Consider the following 23,161-nt stretch of genomic DNA (forward strand, 5'->3'; position numbering starts at 1 on the left):
GCACCTGAGTACTGATCAGTGCATGCACATGAGAAAAGAGCCAAGGCTAGGCAAAGAACCATCTGAAAAGATTAGAATAAAAACTGCCTAATTATCACCCAGGGCTGGAAATAGCACCTGTTCCTACCAGCTAGACTAAAAAAACTCCCAGGCTTGGGATAGAGAACTCAGAAAGACTTGCCTCAATATTGGAGAATAATTAAAGCACTACTCCAGATTGATCTGACAAAAAATAAAACCAAGACCCAAAAGCTGTTTTCAAGTAATTAATTACATTGCAAAGCGAAGTTCAAGAGAATGTGTAAGAATACAAAAATAGGCAACATCCAACAAGGTAAAGTTCACAACATCTGGCCTTCAAAGATTACCAGGCATACAAAGAAGAGGGAATACAATCCAAAATGAGAAGAGTCAATCTGACTGATGGATCTGGGAAATGTAGTGCTACCCACAGCAAAAACCAGCTCTATCGTTAGGTCATGAGGCTACACAGATGCTGAAAGGGCCGTCTACAAAGGTACTACAGGGAAAACAATTTTCATTCGAAAGTGAAGTCTGTTCTCTCAACATTTTTGGTTACTAGACTGTAAAGCTATTGTGCAAATGCAAATAATTGCATCACCGCTGTGTTATTCAAGGTGGAAAATAACCAGGGAGCGACCTGAAGAGTAAAGAAGAGCAGCAGTTACTCTGTGGGAGTGCCAACCAGGATGCCAAAGGCTTCCCTTCCCGGACAAGCGTCTTTCATGCAGTTGATCCATCTGCGTTCAAAACACATCTTCAAACGGCCCATCTGAAAACAAACGGCCGCTGGGCAAAGGCGTGCATTCTACTTTGGGACCTGCTACTACTATGTATTGTGTGGCCACAAGCAATCCTGGTGACCCGCAGTGGCCCTTGGTTGGTCATCTGCTGCCAAGGGCGATCTTTGCAGACTCCTCCCACTGCTCTTCTGCCACAGTTTTCTCTAGAAATCGCATCGGCCATGAAGGATGTTTCCCAAAGGAGCAGGTGCTGAGCCTTGGGCAGGAACACATCTGTCACACACACTTGGAAGCCTCCTTTTATGCTGTTTTGGGCACACCTCTGATTGAATTTTAGAAACTGTCCCTGAACTCAACTGTCCCTGAACGCAACTGAGGCAGAATTTCTGTACATATGCAAGTTCCAGGCAAGGGCAGCCGGTAACGTTGTTTACCTCTCTCCTGAAAACCCCATCACTCAGAATTTCCTGAGGGCAGCCCACGCCTAGTCTCGCGTCCACGCTCACTCGCGGCAAGACCACGACCCCGCCTCTGGCACACTCTCTCCAGGACTCTGCTCGGGTCCGCGCCCACTCTCCTTCCCGTAGAGGGTTCGAAAGCGCGGCTACGCGCGGACTACTTTTGGCCGACCCTCGGGAGGAGGGCGAAGGGATTCCGCGACCCCGCACGCACAGGAGCGTTGCGGAGGGTTCGAGTCAGTGCGCCTGCGCCGCCGCCGCCGTCAGCGCGTCCGCCGACCGGCGGGGCCGCCGCCGCGGCCGCCTCAGCTCCGCGCCCGCCTCGGCGCAGGTCCGCCCCGCTCGCTCCCAGGAGCACTTCCAGGTGAGCACCGGGGCTCCGCCTCGAGACCCGGCGGGCTCTGGGGCTGGTCGCGCGCTCCGTCCTGTCAGCCGCGCCCGCGGTCTCTCTGGGGACCTGGGCTCGCCGCTGGCCCGCCCCCGCCCCTCAACCTGACCCGGGCGGAGACGGCGCAGAGCCCCGTGGGCTGGGGCGGGCGGCTCTGGGTCAGGACGCGATGGCCGCGCCTGCGGACCGCCAGGTGTGCTGGTCGGGGAAACGGTTATTCTGCGGCGACAGTGGGCGGAGGGGACGGGGGGACGGGTCGTGTAGAGGTGGAAGTCTTCTGAACAGTAATTACCTCCTTTTGGGGCTCCATTCTACCGCTAAATTGAGCCTGTTGCCCGTTAGTTCGGACTAGCAAAATACTACTACTGCAGCTTATTATAATTATAAAAATATAGTTATTTGTTGAGTCATTTCTCTTGCTGACCACTATACTATGTACTTTATAAATCTCATTTCATTTAATCCTCTTGATAACTGAGGCAAAGTAATTCAAGTAAATTACACAGTAAGTGACAGAGCTTGGGTTCTAATCCGGGTGTCTGACACCAAAAGCAGATTTAGGCACTGTCTAAATCTGTTGTCTTCAAAAGGCCGGTAAGCAGTAAGGCATTTTAAATTCCCATCAAAGTTCGTAGTGCCTTGAAGGAATATATTCTATTATCTGGGAAGTATTTGTGGCTGTGGCACACAAGCCATGTGAATGGAAATCTATGGGTTCCCGTTTCTAGCACTGATCAAGCAAGTGCTGAGGCTGCACTGCTCTCCTTGTTTCTCTAGTCTCAACAATCTCCCTTCCCTACAGATGTTTCAGAACTTCTGCCTTTTTCTGAAATCCCTGACCCTGCCACTCCCTCTTGCTGCCAGCAGATGATTGGAGAAACAGAAGGTGTAAACTGAGGTGTTGCTTACTTTCATGCATGCAGCCTTACAAACCTGTCTGCAGTTGCCATTTCCTGCCTTTCCCCCTTAAGTGGGGTTCTTTCTCTTGTCTGTGTTCTAGATCTGACATCCTTCCCCCTTTAACAGGGCCTTGCTCAGTAGCATCTTCTCTCTCTCATTTTTATCCATTTCCTTTTGGTGATTTTTTCCTGTTTTTGTTTAACCGTGCTCATATCTCTTCCATCTTTACAGCAGACTCTTCCCTCTCCCTTGTCCCCTTGAAGCTCTTTCTTACCTTCACGGCCAGACATCTGGAAAGAATTGCGTTCTCTCTCCATCACTTCCCTTATGTTCCTCAGTAACCCCCAGTCTGTTTTTTGTCCCCACTGTTCCCCTGTGTCTGTTCTTGCCAAGGTCACAAGTCATCATGCAAACTTTTTTTTTTTGGTAAAGAACCAGATAGTATATATATTCAGCTTTGAGGGCCACATACTGTTACATATTCTTCCTTTTTTGTTTGACCTTCTAAAAATGTAAAACCCATTTTTAATTGGGCCATACAAAAACAGCCTATAGTTTGACTCCCTGCTATAAAAAATAAACTCAAACCCCAGCATCACAAACATCTTCCATGGCTTTCCAGCTATATTTGACACTGCACTTTATTGCCTCCTCAGGACCTTTCTCTGCTGCTTTTGGTGGTACCACAGTCCCCCAGGGTTTCTCCTACTTCTGTGCCCATACTCTAGTCTCATTTGTAGGCACCTCTTCTGCATGAGCCTGGGGTCAATTCTGGCCAAGGGCATCTACCTCGGTTGTATGCTGGATCCCTGGCCCTGGTCTGGGTACATGTGGGAGGCAACCAATCGATGTCTCTCTCTTATATTGATGTTTCTCTCTCTCTCTGAAAAGCAATGGAAAAAATATCCTCTGGTGAGGATTTAAAATATTTTTTAAAAATAAAAAACACCTAGGCAGACACCTACATCAAATGTTAAATCAGAATTCCTAAGAGGTGAGAGTGGGACTTTGGCATTCTTGTCAGGAGAGTCTCACATGCAGCTGGGTTGAACCAGTCATCTAGATGTTGGTCATTATTCATAATTAAAGAAAGAGATTGATATTTGAAGCCTTTTACATGTTAGTAGGGAAGGCAGAACTCTAAGGAGTAGGTTGAGCTTGAACTGAAAGCAGTTCATGAGCACCTGTGTCTGCTGTAGAGGCCCCTGGGAAGTCAGTCTGAAAGGGGACACTGTACCCACAGCCCAGTATATGTTTGTAGCCATCTCATTTTGTGAAATGGTTTTTGACATACTGAAACAAACAATAGTAGGCTCATTATGTCCTAAAATTGTTGTACACCTGTGTAAAACTTTTTTAAAGGTCTTGTGTAAGCTGTGAAATGTTGCCTATTGGCAGACTTATGATCCTTGTTCTGGAAAAAGATACGGAGCCAGTCATTTACCTTTTGACTTTCTTATTTACAAAGTGAGGAAAGTAACCACCTTCTCACTGAGGGTGTGTGGGAGGGTGAGCCTTTGTGAGAGTGCCCACAACAGTGACATGGTAAGTGACCAAATGTTAAATGAATTTTAATAGGAGTTCCTTGGAAAAACAAATCATCACTATCTAACATGTTTAAATGTTCAAAATCCCCAAACTTCATAAGATTCCCAGTAGTTTTTGAGTTAATTGGGTTGAAAGAGTTATCAAGTCCTAGGAGAATCTTTATCAGTGTTCCTCTCCACCAGTTCTTAAGCATTCTGTAGCTGGAGCAAAAGTCTGTCTGGAACAGACTTTCAAGTGATGCATATACATAGGGGAATGGCCCCATACAGAAAGTATAAATTAAAATTAAAGTTTTCCTGTTCAAACACTGGGTTTCTCTCCCCAGTAGACACCAATGTATTTCTCAAAAAATTATTAAAAGGATCCTACTATGAATATTCTTCTGCCTTTTGCTTTTGTAACTTACAGTTTGAAGATCTTTCTTTTAGGATCACATACAGATCACAGCATCTATTTGACAGTATTGTTTATTACTATCCTCCTGGGGCTATAGTTGTCATCCTATAAGTATTTCTTTGCTTCCCCTGGTCTTCCCATATTTATTTCCCTGCTGCTTCACCCAATCTACTGTATTCAGTCTCTTCTACATTTTCTTCTGCTGCTTCTCTTGCTTGAGGCCTGCTAGTGGCCTCCATGCCAGGGAGAGATTACCATCACTCTTGGCTGGTTAAACAAGGATGCCACAGAGCTGGGATAGCAAAGTTCAGTGACAAAATTAGAATCTGAACAGATGTTTCTTTACAGGCTGGAATCCAGCTAGTTGACATTTAACAGGGATAAATATAGGATCTTATGCATTGGTTTTAAAATACAGAAAACCTGAAGTGGTGTAATTTTTTTATTTTATTTTTTTTATATATCTTCATTGATTTCAGAGAGAGGAAAGTAAAGGGAGAGAGAGAGATAGAAACATCAATGATGAGAGAGTCATTGATCGAGCCCGCAACCCGGGCATGTGCCCCGACCAGGAATCGAACCCCAGTCGCCTGGATCCTAGGTCGATGCTCAACCACTGAGCCACGCCCAGCCGGGCAGAAGTGGTGTAATTTGAGAGAGGTTCTATAAAGCACTATACAAGTGTAGTTTTTAAACTACCCTAAACTAACCTAGTCCTAGAATTTTAAGTTCTATAAAAGACCTTGGTGTCATCATTCTTCGTAGGACCTCATTTACAAAGCTCCCTCTCTGAGCTAGGAAAAGCTTGCTGGTAAGTTTAAAATATATTTTCTTAATTATATCTGCAGATAAACTAAATCTGACTGCCTAAGACAAGTAACTTCTTTACTAGTGAATTACTTAACATCCATGTGCTGGGCACTGGGATAAAGCTGTGAATGAGCCTGAGAAGGAGATAGATACAGAAGAAAAAATCCTTAGCATCTCCAAAGGCACAGAGGCATGAAAACATGGGGATGTTCAGTACACCTAGAATGTTCTGACTCTTTGATACAAGCAATTGGTGTTTTCACTAAAAGTCTTGTGTAAACACAGCTGTAACTCAGACTACTACTGTCCCTAAGCCCCTTAGAACAATCATAGGATTGTCAAATGAGTAATTTCTTTTTAGATTTTTCCAAGTGTCTGATTATTTTTAATGACTCATAAGTTTATTTTTTATTTTTCAATTATAAGTTACATTCAGTCTTATTTTGTATTAGTTTCAAGTGTACAGCATAGTAGTTAGACAATCATATACTGTACTTTACAAAGTGATCCCCCTGATAGATCTTGTACTCACCTAACACCATATATAGTTATTATAATATCACTGACTATATTCCCTATGCAGTCTGTACTTTAATATCCCTGTGACGGGGAGGGGGAAGGAACGGGGTGGAACGGGTCATTGGGGAGAAAAAGGGACATCTGTAATATTTTAAACAATAATAATACTTAAAATATATATATATATATATATATATATATATATATATATATCCATTCCTGTGACTGTTTTGTAACTGTCAATTTGTACTTCTTAACCCCTTTACCATTTCCACCCAACCTCCCAACCCCCTTCCCATCTGGCAACTATAAGTTTGTTCTCTGTATTTATGCATCTATTTCTGTTTTGTTTGTTTATTTTGGTATTTTTAGATGCCACATGTAAGTGAAATTATATGGCACTTGTCTTTCTCTGTCTACTTATTTCATTTAGCATAATATCTTCTAGGTCCATCCATGTTGTGACAAATGGTAAGATTTCATTCTTTTTTATGGCCACGTAATACTGCATTGTATATATGTATTGCATCTTTATCTGATTGTCTGTTGATGGGCACTGAGGTTGCTTCTGTCCATTAGCTGTTGTAAATAATGCTGCAGTGAACATAGGGATGCGTATATCTTTTCAAATTATTAATTTGGATTTCTTCAGATAAATACTTAGAAGAGGTATTGTCTTGCCCCCGTGTTTTTATTTGGGGGCCTGAAATGTTTCTTTAGACTTAAATGAAAAGTCAAGTAATTCACACTGGAGAGAAGCCTTACAAATGTGAAATATGTGGAAAAGCCTTTAATCAGCATTCACATGTTACTAAACATGAGATCATTTATACTGGAGGGAAGCCTTACAAATGTAATTAAGCAATATGGGAAGTTCTTTAATCATCATTCAAATATTACTAAACAGAATTTATAACTGACAGAAGGCTTACAAATGTGGAATATGTGGCAAAGCCTTGTCATCATAAGAAACATTCAAACCTGTAAAGAATTTTTGTGAGCTTGTTTGAACCAAACTGTCAACAGTTCCTGGGAATCAAAATCTCAACGCATTGAGATGATGCTCCGGAGAATGGCAGTTTTGTACCTTATTTTACATTACAATCAAAAGTGAAGATGCAAGTAGGTTACATGAAATCCATTGGTGATAGATTAGAGAGGTGGGAGAAAGCAAAGGCGGGGGGTGGGGGGGACACCTCTGGGATTGGATGAAAAGTAAAATGATAGATACATATATATTTTGCCTAGATGGAGCAGAGAATAGTTAACAGTCAACGATAACATGATAACAGTAACAGTGAGAGGATTTATGATCTTTGGCGTGGTACATTGGTTGTGCCATGAGGGGTCTGGGAAAAGGAGAGTTACCCAGAAATTCCAAAAGAATGTTATCATAGATTCAAAAGACAATAGACATCAGAGAAGATTCTAGCCTAGGACATAACTACCTGCCATAAACTTCTTTTAGTTAAAACGTTTTCATTTCAGACCATCCTTTGTGGTTACTTTAGGTCTGGCCCTGCCAAGGCCTCACAAAAGAGAAGCCGTTCCAGCCATCACGTTAGGGGTGAGTTAATTAAATGTTTGACCAAATATAACAGGCTAATTTTTAAGTTGATAATTTTGTATGGCCCACAAATGATGATATAAATATCCAAATGGCCCTTAACAGAAAAAAGGTTCCCATGCCTGACTTAGAACATTTATTTAAGTTAGTCACCATAAAGGAGGCGTTTAGAGCAACATTCTTTGCATCAGTGTGAGAGGGGAACATTCTGAATTTTAACTCTTGTTACCAATTGGTCTTTAATGAAAATAATGGGCAGATTATTAAAATTATGATGTATCTTCATAGTAGCCATATATAGGTGTGATGAATATTAGTAGATGTGGTTGAAATAGTCTTCAGAGATATATCTGAGAAAGTATAGATAACTCATCAATTTTTTTAATATGTTTTTATTGATTTTTGAGAGAGAGGAAGGGAGAGGGAGAGATAGAAACATCAATGATGAGAATCATCCATTGACTGCCTCTTGCACGCCCCCTACTGGGGATGGAGCCCGCAACCCAGAAATGTGCCTGACCAGGAATCAAACCATGATGGCCTGGTCCATGGGTAGACTCAACCACTGAGCCAACACCAGCCAGCTAACTCATTGATTATTGAATAAAATTATTGTACATCCATGTTGATTAAATAATTAGCCTCTATTCTGAAAACCAAAAAACCAACACAGCTCAGATCGTTATATCAGAAGAACAGGAACACCTGAATGTTTGTCATCTGTGTTTTGACAAATAGTCACACAGTAGGTTTGTCATGCTTTATTTAGGCTATGTTTGAACTTTATATTATTTTCATTAATAAAGCTGAATGAATTTGAATGTCAAAAAAAAATGAGATCTTACCATTTGCAACAGCAGTGGATGGACCTAGAGGGTATTATGCTAAGTGAAATAAGTCAGTCAGATAAGGACAAATACCATATGATTTCACATGTATGTGGAAACTAATGAACAATATAAACAAACAAACAGATGCATAGATACAGAGAACAGACTGATGGTTTCCAGAGGGGAGGGGTGTTGAGGGACAGGGTAAAAAAGGTGAAGGGATTAAGAAGTACAAATTGTTAGTTATAAAATAGTCATGGGCTGTAAAGTACAGCATAGGGAATATAGTCAATAATATTATAGTAACTATGTATGGTGCCAGGTGGATACTGGACATATTAGGGGGAATACTTTGTGAAGTATATGACTGTGTAACCACTATGCTGTGTACTTGAAACTAATACAAAATAATATTGAATGTAAACTGTAATTGAAAAATTTTTTTTTTTAATATTAAATAATAATAAGCGTAGCCTGGTTGTCTCCTTCCTTTATGCTGTCTCCTTCTTTGTTGAAGTGTCTGTTCTCTATCATACTCCTCCCTGTTATGCAGTTCTTCGCCTTCCTATTCATTCATCTGAGAAATACTTAATGCACAGTTTGTTTTGGACTTAACTGAAATGGTCATGCAATTTTAGACAGAATATAGAACTGAACAAAAATCCGTCTGCTCCCTGGAGCTGACTGAGTGTTGCAGAAAATGAGATTTCTCTTTTAACCCCTAGGTCCTGGTTGAGCACATTGGAAACCTAGACCGAGCATTTGAGTTTGCAGAGAGATGCAGTGAGCCTGCTGTGTGGAGTCAGCTGGCCCATGCCCAGCTCCAGAAAGACCTGGTGAAGAAAGCCATCAACTCCTACATCAGAGCTATCAACCTTCCCTCTTACCTGAAGAATATCCAGGCAGCCATCAGGAGCAGTAGGTAAACCTCCTCTCCTTGGGGCTCTGCTTCTCACTGGGTGAAGCCCACCCAGCGAGGGAAGGGTATGGCCCTGCTGGGAATCCGCACGTGCTCTGCACTTAGAGATAGGAAGACACAACTGAGTGAAAGTTTTCTGAGAGAATCTGAGATAAATGTTATTTGGTTAATGACAGTAGCTCTTCAGTTGACTCTTACCCTCTTGTACAGACTAAATTTATTTTAAGCACAGTGGGTATCACTATCATAATTTTAAACCCAGAGTTTCTTCTTGCCATTCTAGTTGGTTGTGGCGACAATTCCTTCAGTGGATGGAATAAGCACCACATTCCCTATTGAGGTTCCTGTCCCCCAGGGCAGCTCCTTTGGGTTCTGCCTCTTTTCCTTCCCCCACCTAGGTTAGGACTCTGCTCAGCAGTCTGCTTGGCAGGCATGTCCAAGACCTTCTAGATCTTTCCAAGAGCCAGAGCCCACCTGAGGCAGAGCTGATAGGTCAGCATCCTGACTGAGAACAGGTTGGGAGGAACTGAGCCCCTGGTTAAACAGCAGCTCTGGGTTAACATATTTTTAAATACGTTTTTTATTAGTATTGATTTCAGAGAGAGGAAGAGAGAGAGAGAGAAACATCAATGATGAGAGAGTCATTGATCTGCTGCCCCCTGCACGCCCCTACTGGGGATCAAGCCCAAAACCTGAGCATGTGCCCTGACGGGGAATCTAACCATGACCCCCTGGTTAATAGGTCAACACTCAACATCTGAGCCACACCTGCCTGTCTTACCTCTTTTTGTTTTCTATCTTTAGACAATTGGGAAGATCTGGTTAAATTCCTACAGATGGCCAGGGGAAAGGGCCACAGTTCCTACACAGAGACAGAACTTATTTTTGCCTTGGCTAAAACTAGCCGTCTCTCTGAGCTAGAAGATTGTGTTAATGGACCCAACAATGTCCACATTCAGCAGGTAGGCCATGCCCCTGGGGAATGTGAATTGTTGTAGGCTGGTTCAGGGATCACTCCCTAGAGTGGCACAGATTTGGGATGGTGAGAAACAAGCCACAAGGGTGATTAAGTCCCTTGTTGAGGCCGCTGGCTATGCAGGTCAGAATGATTCTGCTAGAAAAGGTGTCAGGACTACATGCAAATGCTCTGTTACCCCTGAGAACAAACTGAACTGAGTAACTAGTCAGATGAAAGAGATACGTTAAAAATTAATCATTTTTCCATATGTCAGCAATTATCAGATAACATAATGGGGGGAAATTCCTTTTTATGTAGGAATAAAATCAAGTGTTTTTTAAAAACCTTAAATAAAAGAAAGATCTAAATAATTATAAAGTTTGCCATTTCCAGGGTTAAAATGTTACGCCTGGGAAAAGTGATAGAGATGAAGGGGTAATGGAATATATTCTAACTCTACAGTAATTGCATGTGTGCTCTTCTTGACAGAACACACTCACTTCATTGAAATAAATAACAAGTGGACTTTGGATATTTGTATTTCAAAGTAAGTTTCAGTTAACTGTTGGAATTAGGTGACAGTTTTGAAAGGGGTAAAAAGTTTATTACATAATTTTGTAAACAAAATTAAATTCTAGATGAAATATTTAAAATTTTTAAATATTTATTTAATCTTCGTGTGAGGAAGGAGTTTGTAAGCATATAAGCAGTGGAAGAAAGCACAAGGGAAAGTAATTTACTGCATTCACATAATGCATAAAACTTTTAAGTATATATGTGCAGTAATTCCCCCCCTTATCTGTGATTTCGCTTTCCACAGTTTCAGTTACCCATGGTCAACTGTGGTTCCAAAATATTAAATAGAAAATTCCAGAAATAAACTATTCATAAGGTTTTTTTGTTTTCTTTATTATTATTATTTTTTACCAGTGTTGGAAACAATCTAAGTCATGGCACTATTATGTTGTGAGCAGTGGGAACAGCACTGGGTGTTAGTCCAGTGGGGTCAGACCAGACTTGGGTTCAGCAACCTCGGTACTTGGGTTCTAGCTTGGAAAGAATTCAGAGCCAAGACCCAAACTGTAAGAGAACATTTATTTCGTTAACCACAGAGGTAGAAAAAGTAATTCCTAGAAGAAATGGGCTTAGGAAACAAGTTATAGAGGCAGAGGAAGGGCCCTTGGTGCTTGGGAATGAGGAAGCTAATGGAAACATGCCTGGTGGTGGCGGGGGGCGCAGGAGTGCTCCCAGGAGAGAGAGCCTAATTCATAAGTTTTATATTGTGCTCAATTCTGAGCACCTCACCTCATCACATAGGCATTGTATCGTTTCACATCATCAAAAGAAGAAAAGTGGATACAGTACAAGGTATTTGAGAGAGACCATATTTACATAACATTTATTAGAGTATATTGTTATAATTGTTCTATTTTATTAGTAGTTACTAATCTCTTACTGTGCCTAATTTATAAATTAAATTTTATTATAGATATGTATATATAGGGGAAAACATAGTATATATAGATTTCAGTACTGTCCATGGTTTCAGGCATCCGCTGGGGGTCTTGGACATATCCCCCATGGATAAAAAGGAACTACGGTATTCCTTATCCTGGGCTTCCTCAGTCTAGATGTAAAAATACATCCCAAGAAAGTAGAAAAGGTCCAGATAGCTTTATATAAAGATATTTAATCATTTCAGTATGACTTATACTAATAAAAATTGAAAGCCAATGTCCAACAAAAGGAAATAAACAGCATTCATCAATGGAATATAATACAGCCATTACAAATACTTATTTGTGATAGAAAAACCTTTCAGAGTAAGTTTCAGCAGAGTGAAAACCTGCACGTACAATATAATGAACATATAAACCTAGAAAAACGCCCAAGATAGGGACAGTGAAAACTTTGAGATATGAAATTGGGCAATATCATACTATTTTCCTTTTACTTGCCTGAGTTAGCCAAGTTCTTTTTTCAATCAGTGAGCACACTTTTAAAATTAACTTTATAATGAAAACATTAATGTTAGAAAATGAAACCTTGCCCCAAATCTCCCTCTGAATTCAGAACAGGACTCTCCTGATGGGAGAGAGGATTAAATACAGAGCTGCCCTGGATTATGCAAGTTAAATCCCACCTGAGACTGGGCGGACTGGGAAGCGCAGACAGCTTGTCTTGTTCTTCCCCAGGCAGGTGGCACACCGAGCGAGGCCTGGCCTGCTCCCAACCTCCTACAGTCCTCCAGGGTCAGCACATTTCAGCCAGATGCAGTCCGCCGCTTGTTTGTATGTTTCCCACAGTCTGGCTTCTGTTGACTGCAGCTCCATGCTGTCATTCATTTTCCCTGTGTTTCCTGTCAATTCTGTGTATATCCTTTGATACAATACTTTATTCAACAAACTTTCATCAAGCATCTAGCTTGTGCCAGGATAGGGGCTGTGGATGCACAAGTGAAAATAGTAGTCAAATTTTTGCCCACTCAAGAAGTCTAGCCCTGTCCAGTTTGGCTCAGTGATTAGAGCATCCATCCACAGACTAAAAGGTTCTTGGGTGTGATTCAAGCCAAGGGCACGCACGTACCTCAGTTACAGGCTCGATCCCCAGCCCTGGTCGGTGCTCAAGTGGGAGGCAACCAGTCAATGTGTCTCTCTCACATCAATATTTCTGTCTCTCTCTCTCTCCCCCTCTTCCACACTCTCTAAAAACCAATGGAAAAAATACCCTCGGGTGAGGATTAAAAAATAAATAAATAAAATCAATTCATGTTACCAAGGATGAATATTCTAAAAAAAAAAAAAAGAAATCTATAGTGTGTTAGGTGTACGTGTAAAGGAGTAAAGTGCAGCAGGGAGGGGTAGGCAGAGCCACAGCGAGCAATGAGTGTGAAGGTGAGCAGTGCCATTCCAGACAGCACGGTGGGGAAGGTGTCCCAGAGGGGAGTGCTTGAGTCTGCATCTCTCCAAGAGCAGAGGACCAACAGTGCCAGGGCCCTGGGAAGAGGGAGTGTTTGGGTAGGTTGCAGGAGCAGTACCGAGGTGGCCAAACTCCAGAGAGCTTGGAGTTGAAGCCAAAGAGGGAACTGTGGGGAGAGGCGGGTGTTGGCACTGGAATCTAGAGGATAAATCGCTGTTGTTAACATATAGCCTTCAGAAGTTATTTGGATTGAAAGACTTGCATTCATGCAGTTAATTCTTTTCCCAGCAGTTATTTGTGAGTTTCACTCTCCCTAAACATAGTGTGGCAGCACTCTCTTGGCACCTACATTGCTTTCTATCAAGATTTAGGGAATTAAAAACACCTAAATTAAAATCACATTCAAAATACTTGTTTCTGCCTTTGAGCAGTGGCTTGGCACCACCCCTCGGTTTGGATCCATGTCCAGGCATCTGCTGCTCAGGGTGTGCTGCTGGAGAGTTCCCAGGCCCGCAAGGCATTGCCATCACTCTACCTGGTGTGTCCCAGTGGGGTAAAGTGCAGTTACCCAACAAGGCCTTTGTGTAATATGCTGCATGGCTGAGCTGATTTCACAGGGTTCTGTGTCTCAGGAGCCCCTAGGAGCCGAGAGCTTGAACTAATGGTGTTACTCCCAGAGCTGTCCTCAGCACTCCTGAGGACCTTCCTGGAACACAGATAGCTGCCACCCTCTGCCCAGCACAGGCACCGCCCTCTTACAGCACATGGGCTGATGCCAAAGACCCTTAACATCAGGGCACATTGAGCTGCTCCCCAAGTTGTCACCTCCAGTTTGGGACTGTTATGTGACCTCTTCCTCGCCCTTGGTGACAGTGCTTGTGGTCCTTCCTGGGATGCTGACAGGGCCCCTGTAGAGGGCTAAGAGGAAATGTTGTAGAAGCTTTGGAACCTCACGTCAAGGGGTTGAGGTGCTGGCCCTGGAAGGTGGCAGCGGGGCTCTGACACACCAGAGGGAAACTGCCCCCACTAAAAGGGTCACAGCTGCTCTGTCCTGCTAGTGGTATGCCAAGGTCTTAAATGCACAGGCTCCTCACAAATGGGGGCAGGAAGTGAGTGAGAAAACGATGTGAGCACTGCCAGAGGGGTGTCTGTTCTCCAACATTAGTGCCACTCAGGGCAGTGTGTGCCAGGAAGAGAGCCCAGGAGAGCAAAGCCACAGGCAGAAAGTGGTTAGCATACTTTGCAGCACAGTGGTTCTCAGCCAGGGATGATTTTGACCCCCAGAGGACATTTGGTTGTCACACCTGAGAGTGCTGCAGTGCTACGTCTAGTAGGTGGAGACAGGGGTGGTAGTGCTAAAGAGCCCACAATGCACAGCAGGTGTCAGCAGTGCCCTGGGGGGGGGGGGGTCTCTACTGAGTAGAAGTCCTGGGAGAGTAGGAGGTCACAGCATGCCACCCCAAGGGTGGTGAGTGGCTACTGCTGGCTCCTCGGACATGCGCAGAGCAGCAAGAAGCATGCTTTCCAAATTGCCAAGGTGAGTGTAAAAGCATGGTGAGCAGTCAGTTGTCAGGGATGACCACCTGGAGGTGTACACATTCTCCAATGTCTGGGGAGACATGACCTGAAGGAGCTTTCATTTGAGCCTCCACTGTTTTTGACAGTAAGAAGAAGAAAAGAGAGACCTGTTCCCTTGGTAGGAATAGTGGGGACAAGACAGGACTTGGCATCCAAAGCAGCAAGCAGGTGGGACAGAATCCTTCCTGGAGGAGGACCAAAAGGGTGTGCCACACGCTAGCATACAGGGCTTTGAGTCTCATGTCAGTCTCTAGGACATGAGAGCCTCATGTTGGAGGTGACCAAGTGAGCTCGAGGAACAGTAACTGCAACAGTGGCCAACAGTTGTCTCTGCATAGTGGCAGTCACCGTTAGTGGGCAACCAGACTGCATTCGACACCAGCTGTGCCTTTCATCAGCTGAGTGTGCAGAGGGTGGTTGTGGAGGATGAGGAAGCTGACACATTGGCTACCTGGGTTCTTCACTTCTTGCCATGCGGCTAGAAAATAGAGGATGGATAGAGAAATTGCTAATTTACTGATGGCTAATCACTTGGGCGGGTATGATTTTTTAAATTGCTTTAGACTAAGAAGTGATCAGGGACTTTTTTATGTCAGGAAGAAAGGGCAAATCCCTATTTCTTGAGCACTAGCCATGTCCCTCGTAGCTGAATCATGTTGAATGTGGAAGGATAGTGCTGGCTATTGGCCTGAGCCCAGTAACTCTGGCCTTCACAACAGGCCCTGCTGGCGCTGTCACCATCCCCTTCAGTGCCCATGCACTCCCTCTTCATGTTGTCAGGCCCTGAGGCTGGAACCCATCTCCCACAGCACCTACACTGTGTGTGTCACCCCCCTCTGGGCAGTTAACAAGACAAGCTCTTCTCATTTCTCCTGGAGGTGGTACTTTGTCTGCCAGAAGGCAGCTGAAGCACAGGGAACCCTCCTGGGATGAGGGGAGGGCCTTCATGGAGCTTGGCACTGCTCCTGCACTCTGCCAGCCCAGAAAGGCAGGGTGGCCAAGCAGTGCATCTGCCTCAGTTGCAGGACACCATGGAGCACGCTGCAGAGTCAAGGGACACCAAGCTGGTCAAGAAGTTGCTGCAGTGGTTCCTGGAGGAGGGCAAGCTGGAGTGGCATCACGGCCTCTCTCTTCACCTGCTACAACCTACTTCCCCTTGAATATGATGTTGGAGCTGGCCTGGAGGTGCAACCTGGTGGACCTGGCCATGCCCTACTTCATCCAGGTGATGAGGGAGTACCCTAGCAGAGTAAGTACCTGCCCTTCTGTGGCTCTGTTTCCCCTGGCTATGACCCTGGCTCTGGTCTGCAGAGGTCCTACTGTGGCCAGTTAAGAGGCCAGCCCAGATTGCCCAACCAGCCCAGGCTGCTGTTGGGAGAGGCCTTGATTTTAGGTCCAGTGTTGTTATTTCTAGAAAATCACCATGGGGTGGTGGGGAGCTGGGTAGAACTGAGCACTTGCCCTCGCAGCAGTTCCACACACTGCCGGGGGCAGGGGGTGAGGGGGCATGCAGTGTGTTAGCCCACCACCAGGAGGCCCAGGGACACCTGGTGTGGGCCACTTACCTCTCAGCACCAGCTATTGGCAATTGGAGGAGCACTTAATAGGAATGTTAATCATATTTAAGCCTTTAACACCTTAATGATGGAGGCAGTCTTTCCCTCTACAGCTGCAGACACTGGGGTTCAGGTTCAAAGCTGACAGATGAAGGGGGTGGGGGCTTAGACACATGTCTTCCTGGCCCAGGGGCTATACTCATGTCTTAGCATCTCGCTTCTGTTACTCCAGATGTCACTTGGTGTCCCACTTTGGCTTTCTTGCAGGTTGATGAGCTGTTTAACAAGGTGACAGTGTCTAGTTTCAACTCCCTGTGTGTCGAAGCCCTAGGAGTCACTTTCTAGGGCCTAGCTGTAGCCACTGTCCAGAGACCCATGTCATCTGGTCTGCTTTGTTTCTAAGTATGCAGAAAAGCAATGGCTCAGCAGTGCCTACTTGCCTATCCAGCCATATACCATACCTTCTTCCAGCCAGGAGGAGGACCCACAATGCCAGGAAGCCACAGCCAAGGCTGCTTTCAGTGTGCATAGAAGGGAGGAGCCTCCCAGCGTTAGTGTGGGGGTTAGGGAAGAAACAGGAAGGGGGTGGCGTCTGGTGCTACCAGCTTTGGACTGCAAGGGCTTCCTCTGGACCATCCCGGGACCATTCAAAGCCATTACCCTGCTGCAGGAGGAGAGACCCATAAAGTGTGCCTTCTTGCTGGAGGGACCCTGTTCCTTGACCCAGGGTCTCCAGACACCTTCCCTAGTCCTGGAAGGCAGAAGCTGCCATGGCACCTGCCCTCGATCCTGCCCCACATGCCTCTGCTAGCACCCAACCAAGTTCCTGATATGGTGAGGAGAGGCAGGTGCTCACGAGGGATTTCTCTGGCAGTGATAAGAGTGTAGGTTGTTTCTTGGCTTGGGATGAGGCCCAGCAAACTGGACACTGCTGTGTGGCAGAGTAATCCAGACAGGAATGCCACAGCCCATTCCTGACTGGAAATCCTGGTCCTGGGCCTCTTGACTCATCTGGGAAGCTCAAGCCCCATCCCTCTGAGAACCCTCTGCCCCCCAGGGCTCTCCCAGTACAGCAGCTGAAGGCAGAGGGGACAGGCTTTGAGAGGAGAGCTGCCATGCTCCTTCCTTACCTCAGTCCAGGTCCCATGGGGGGAAGAGGAAAGGGAGTGTGCAGGGCTGGCATCAGAGCTGTCTCTGCTAGGTTTCTGGTACCTGGCCCAAGCTCTCCCAAACCTGAGTGCACATAGGGCACATAATTGTTTCTTCTTTCTTACCCAGGTGCTTGTTTGGGAGTGGTCCCAGATACACAGTTGCTGTCACTCATACTAGCACAGTGCTGTCCGCCCTATATCCCCCATGGCATCACCTCACTCTTTTTCCTCTCCATCCATCAATCTGCTTCAGCCTATGGGGACTGCACCTGGTGAAACCTCAAGGAAGGGCAAAGTGCAGTTTGTCTTCAGATGGCTGTCATAGCACCTATCTCTCAGATGGTGCATCCTCTCTGCCAGGTGGAGGGTCTCAGGTGTAAGGTGACCAGTCCCCTTAGAAGGGGTAAGCATCCCAGACTGGCTAAAAGGAGCTACTACATTGTCTCAGCAGTGTCCCTGTGTCCAGAGGAGGACTCAGCCCTGTGAGTCATGCTGTACTCAAAGCCCACTGCTCCAGTGCACCTGGTGGTCAAGTGTCCACTTGGAAAGTACTGGGCTGGAACAGCAGCTGAGGTTCACCAGGGCCCCACTGGGCACTCACATCTCCATCTGGTTAGAGAGGCTTCACTTTGTGGAGTGAGGTGGTGGTCACTGTCTGTGTGCCTGTCTTCAGCTCTAACTCTCCTGAAGGCTATGTGCTTGCCTCCCAAGTTCACCTCCAGGCCAATACTGCATGTGACCTGTAAGGTGGGCACTCACATGCTCTTGCCTCTTTGCAGGTGGACAGACTGGACACCTCAGAAAGTCTGTGCAAGAGAAGCATGTGGTAGAGCCTGCCCCTCTTTAGTAGGTGGCATCCCATAGCTCCTGTCCCCTGTCCCTGGCTGGGCTTCAGATTGGGGTGGGAATGGATAGGGTGGGGGATGAGGACCACAATGGCTGCCAGGTGCAGAGAAGGTAGTTCAGTGATCTAGGAATGTTGAAGAGGCACCACCACGGTCCTCCCTGCTCTGAGGGCAACTGCCTTATGGTGGGGGGTGCTCCTGCCTATTCCTTGTGCCTAGTAACTGCCCTGCCTCAAGCTACTGCTGTGCTGCCCTATCTGGCCCTTGACAGGCTCTTGTTGGCTTTGCACTTGAGAGCCTGCCTGATTGGCCTGGCAGTTCAGTAGACAGATCACTTGGTGTCCACTGCACAGAGGCTGATGCTTCCTAGAGTATATTTGAGGGACTAACATAGGCCTGAGGTGTAATGTGAGCCTCCCAACTGTGTGCTCCTTGAGGGTTATGGTGCCCACCCACCATTAATGTCAATTTGGGTTTTTTAGGTATTGATGGGCATCAGTGAGACCCAGCCAGTTGAGCTAAGTAAGTGCCCTATACTTGGGGACAAGCTTACCCTCTAGGCTGGCCAGCCTCTAGAGCTGGCCCCACAACAGCAGCTCCCACAGCCCTTGCCTCCTGCCCCTGCTCTTGGAGGACACTCAGCCTCTGGATGGTTAGGGCTGGTTTGTAGCCCTGCTCCGTGGACCCCTGGCCACTTGGGGGCAGCAGGAGCCCTGCTCACCCTAGGCTTCTCCCTCTGCAGGTCAGCAGCTGATGCTGACAGCAGGCCTTGCTACAGAACCGGCCCCTGCCAGCTTCCCCTATGGCTGCTCCCGCCTTTGCCCAGCCGCCTGTGTAGGGCTTCAGTATGTAGTGGGCACTCAGTGGTAACATCCCCTTTACAGAGTTACTAACCTCCCCAAGGAGCACAGAGGACCCTGGGTGTTACTTATTTTTGCTGAGACCCAATGATAGCAGCCACTGAGCCTTCCCAGAACCTGGAGATGTCAGAGTAACCCTTGACTACCTAAGAAGACCAGCTCCAGCCACCAGGCAGGGAGGTAAACTAAAGGCTCCATACCCTCCAGCTTCAGCCAGCATCCTGGGGAGTGTTTGTCTGCAATAAGTACCCAGCGCTAGGAGGAAGGGCACCGTCTCTTCACCAGCGGAGCTGCCCCCCTCCCGGTCACTTTGCACACAGTTGAACAGACTAACAGGGTTTTGAGCCTCCTGCCAATCATGAATATTAAAAGTCGGTTTATCAAGGCAAAGCTTCCGTTCTTGGTGCTGGTGTGGATAGGAGGGGGCAAGAGATTTGCTTGGTCTTCTGGGGGTGGGGGACCTGCACCCAGGGAAGCTGCCCTGGGGGGTACTGTCAGGTGTATTTGGGATCTTTTCCTGACGGTGTGCAGTACCTGGAGTTCTAAATCCCGAAAGGAGAGTGGTAAGTGCTGGCCATAGGTGTGGGAAGGCCAAGTCCTCAAACAGTAAGGATGGGGCTAGCCCACGTGTCTCTCCACTGTCATCTCAGGGGTCCTGCCGCACACGGCAGAAGTGCGGACCCGGAGCCCGCTCCTACCCGCGCCTAGCTGTGCTCAATGCCCGGGAAGGCTCAGGAGACTGCACTTTGACCCACAGCTCTGCGCGGGCGCAGCACCGCCTCCCAAGGACCCCTGCCGAGCGTGGTCGTCTGAGTTACAGGCTCGGCCATTGGCTGGGTTGCTGTCCTCGCAGCGGCCTCAGTGCCCGGGCCTCAGTTTCCCGGCCTGCAGGGGGCGGGCCGGGGGCGGGGCCCGGCTCGAACCACGCGGGGCGGAGCCCAGGGGCTGACGCGACCGCTCCGCCCCCGGACATAACCAGCCGCCGCCGCCTCGGCAGACAGCTCTGAGCGCAGGAGCTCGGACCCGTGGCCAACGCCGGGAGCCCCGCCTCTTGCCTACCGCCACCCCGCAATGGCGGCGCCCCGCGCTCTGGCGGCCGCCGCCGCACCCGCACCCGGAAAGGCCAAACTGACGCACCCGGGGAAGGCTATCCTGGCAGGTGGGCTCCTCGGGGGCTCGAACTCCGCGTCCCGCCGGTCCCGCCGCGTTTTCGGGCCGGCCCGGGACGCGAAAGCCCCTCCCCACTTCCGGGTCGGGCGGGGGGCGCGGCACTGGTCTCCAGTTCACCCTGCGTGTCACCCCTCCGTGCCTCGCCAGGGCAACGGGGGTGGGGTATGGGGACCTGGCGGGACAAAGTCCCGGGCGGGGGAGGGGCCCGGGCGGCAAAGGGCGGGGCGGCCGGGCGAGGGTCTCCGACCACGAGTCCCGGGTTCCCGCAGGCGGCTTGGCAGGCGGCATCGAAATTTGCATCACCTTCCCCACCGAGTACGTGAAGACGCAGCTGCAGCTGGACGAGCGCTCGCACCCGCCACGCTACCGGGGCATTGGTGAGCAGAGGGCAGCTACGGGGCGCCCCGGGGGGCGGGCCCCGGGGGCGGCTGGAGTCGCTGACCGCCCCCTCCCCCAGGGGACTGCGTGCGGCAAACTGTGCGCAGCCATGGCGTCCTGGGCCTGTACCGAGGCCTCAGCTCCCTGCTCTACGGCTCCATCCCCAAGGCGGCGGTTAGGTGAGACGGGGCTCGGGGTGGGGGTGGCCTCGGGAGGGGGTCAGGGGCAGTGGCGCCCCTCTCACCCCACTGCCTTCCACCCCAAGGTTTGGGATGTTTGAGTTCCTCAGCAACCACATGCGGGACGCCCAGGGACGGCTGGACAGCACTCGAGGGCTGCTGTGTGGCCTGGGCGCTGGCGTGGCTGAGGCCGTGGTGGTCGTGTGCCCAATGGAGACCATCAAGGTTGGAGGTTTCCTGTAGGGACTAAGCATGCAGAGGGGAGTGGGATGGTGGAGCCTGGGGTGATCCTGTGTCCAATGGAGATGTTGAAGTGGGGAGGGTCTTGCAGGAGGGGGCAAGGTGTGCATGGAGAACTGCCTGGGGAGCTGGGTGCAGGAGGCCTGCAGGATGGGCCTCCTGTGGAGGCTGGTCTGTGTCCTGAAAGCACTAGGAAGATGGTACATTTTTAAAAAACACTTTCATAAACAGAAAACAATGGGTGTTTGCTGCCTAAGCTACCAGCAGTATCACAAACACGACTGAGGAGGCTCCTTAGTGGGGCAGGTCCTCTTGTCTCCTGGGCCTCAAGTCCCACCGTGGCCTTGGTTGTCCCTGTTTCCAAGTAAAGAGCTGTATCTCCAACCCTGGCCTGACCTTGGTGGGGTCTGGGCCTGCAAGCCAAGGGGCCAAGTGTGCCCTTCCTGTGGCACCCTGGGAGCCAGCTGCTCTGTTTCCTTCTCTCTCAGGTGAAATTCATCCATGACCAGACCTCTCCCAACCCTAAATACAGAGGATTCTTCCATGGGGTCAGGGAGATTGTGCGGGAACAAGGTGAGCCACTTGGCCTTCCTACTCAGGTAGGGTCAGGGACCTCAGCTAGGATGAAAAGAACCTGTGTGCACTTGTTTTTTCTGCCCTGGCACTCCTGAGTGCAGCTTCCCCCAATCCCCATCTGGGGCCTGTGTGTAAGTGTAACCCTCATGCCTGCCTGCCCCCAGGGCTGAAGGGGACATACCAGGGCCTTACTGCCACCGTGCTAAAGCAAGGATCCAACCAGGCCATTCGCTTCTTCGTCATGACCTCCCTGCGCAACTGGTATCGAGGTGCGTCTCCTGCCCCAAGACCCCACCTCCACTATTGGGCTTTCGTGCCAGAGTCCTGCCCCTTGAGGCTCCCATCTTTTAAGGCCCTGGTCCATGTTCCTCCCCAGCGGTCAGAGATGGCCCCTTTACCTTCCCATCACCTTCTGATTGCATCTCCCACCCCCATCCAGGGGACAACCCCAACAAGCCCATGAACCCGCTGATCACTGGGGCGTTTGGAGCTATTGCGGGTGCTGCCAGTGTCTTTGGGAACACTCCTCTGGACGTGATCAAAACCCGGATGCAGGTGGGGTAGAGCTTGGAAGGGGGGGGAGAATTTAGGACTGGGGCTGGCTGTTGAGTCTTGTGGTGTGCTGGTGTCTTGCAGGGCCTGGAGGCGCACAAATACCGGAACACGTGGGACTGTGGCATGCAGATTCTGAGGAATGAGGGGCTCAAAGCGTGAGTGAGGGAGAGACAGGACTGCTGTCCCCACCCCAGGCCCTCCCTGGCCTTCTCCCTAGGCCTCACCCCAAACCCCCTGCCCACCCCAGGCCATCCCCTAGGGAGTCCTTACCTTTAGGCCCCTGATCTTGCCTCTCCAACATCTGGGCCCACCCCTACTGTCCAGGGGCATTGTCTTTCGTCTGCCTCCTCACCTACCTTTTTCTCCCACCCAATCCCAGATTCTACAAAGGCACTGTCCCCCGCCTGGGTCGGGTCTGTGCAGATGTGGCCATCGTGTTCATCATCTATGATGAAGTGGTAAAGCTGCTAAACAAAGTGTGGAAGACAGACTGAGCCCTAAGGGTCTGCATTGGGGCTGCCCTTGGGCACCTTCAGACCAGCCCCCTCTGCCCTCTTCTCATGATTCCAGTGCAGTTGTGCCAAAAGGCCCCATTCCCCTGTTCCTTGCATTCCGTGGCCTGGGCCTGTTCCCTGTGTCCATTGAGTCCATATATCTGATAGTACTTGTGTCCCTTGTGGTCCAAATGACACCACCATTGTGTCCATATGTTCAGCAGAGGCTGAGTGTTCCTCTGGCCTGTGAATCTGTGCCCACTTGCCCATATGCTTATTCATGAGCCATGTGCCTGTGTTTCATGTTCTGTGTCCCATGACCCTGTGTCCTGCTTCCCAGGGTACTACCTGTGTAGCCTGGGTCCATGGCTCAGTCCCAGCCCGGTGCCTTCCACCCTGGGCAGCAGGTGCACCTGCCCCGGCATACCGCAGCTGCCTCCAGGCCTCAGCCTGGCCTCACTGCATTCCAGGGGCGGCATGCCCCCCGCTTCTCCTGCCACTGGCCTTAACTGGCCCTTGGGCCCTCCCTCCGCCTGGGACAGGGTGGCACCCACCACTCTCAGGACCAACCTCCCAAGGCAGAATAAACCGGATCCTGTCACA

At 48.4% G+C, this 23,161-nt stretch overlaps 1 protein-coding gene across 7 annotated transcripts; it reads left to right on the forward strand.

The window, feature by feature from the left end:
• Positions 1-1,484: 1,484 nt before the first annotated feature.
• Positions 1,485-23,161, forward strand: SLC25A1 (solute carrier family 25 member 1). 7 transcript variants are annotated; one of them, XM_081122953.1, is made up of 13 exons: positions 1,485-1,586; positions 8,906-9,102; positions 9,904-10,061; positions 15,574-15,803; positions 19,617-20,125; positions 20,406-20,513; positions 20,594-20,693; positions 20,780-20,918; positions 21,422-21,506; positions 21,674-21,778; positions 21,949-22,064; positions 22,146-22,219; positions 22,444-23,161. In XM_081122953.1, exons 5-13 carry the CDS (start codon positions 20,038-20,040, stop codon positions 22,556-22,558), a joined length of 930 nt encoding a protein of 309 aa, XP_080979079.1. In that variant the 5' UTR covers positions 1,485-1,586; positions 8,906-9,102; positions 9,904-10,061; positions 15,574-15,803; positions 19,617-20,037; the 3' UTR covers positions 22,559-23,161. The 7 variants fall into 7 exon arrangements, with proteins under 7 accessions (XP_080979079.1, XP_080979078.1, XP_080979074.1 ...); XM_081122952.1 differs by having other exon boundaries at positions 19,724-20,125; XM_081122948.1 differs by lacking the exon at positions 9,904-10,061 and adding an exon at positions 3,909-4,055 and having other exon boundaries at positions 1,491-1,586; positions 8,906-9,098; positions 19,724-20,125.

The sequence above is a fragment of the Miniopterus schreibersii genome (assembly GCF_964146895.1).
Source record: "Miniopterus schreibersii genome assembly, chromosome: 20".
Lineage (NCBI taxonomy): Eukaryota > Metazoa > Chordata > Mammalia > Chiroptera > Miniopteridae > Miniopterus > Miniopterus schreibersii.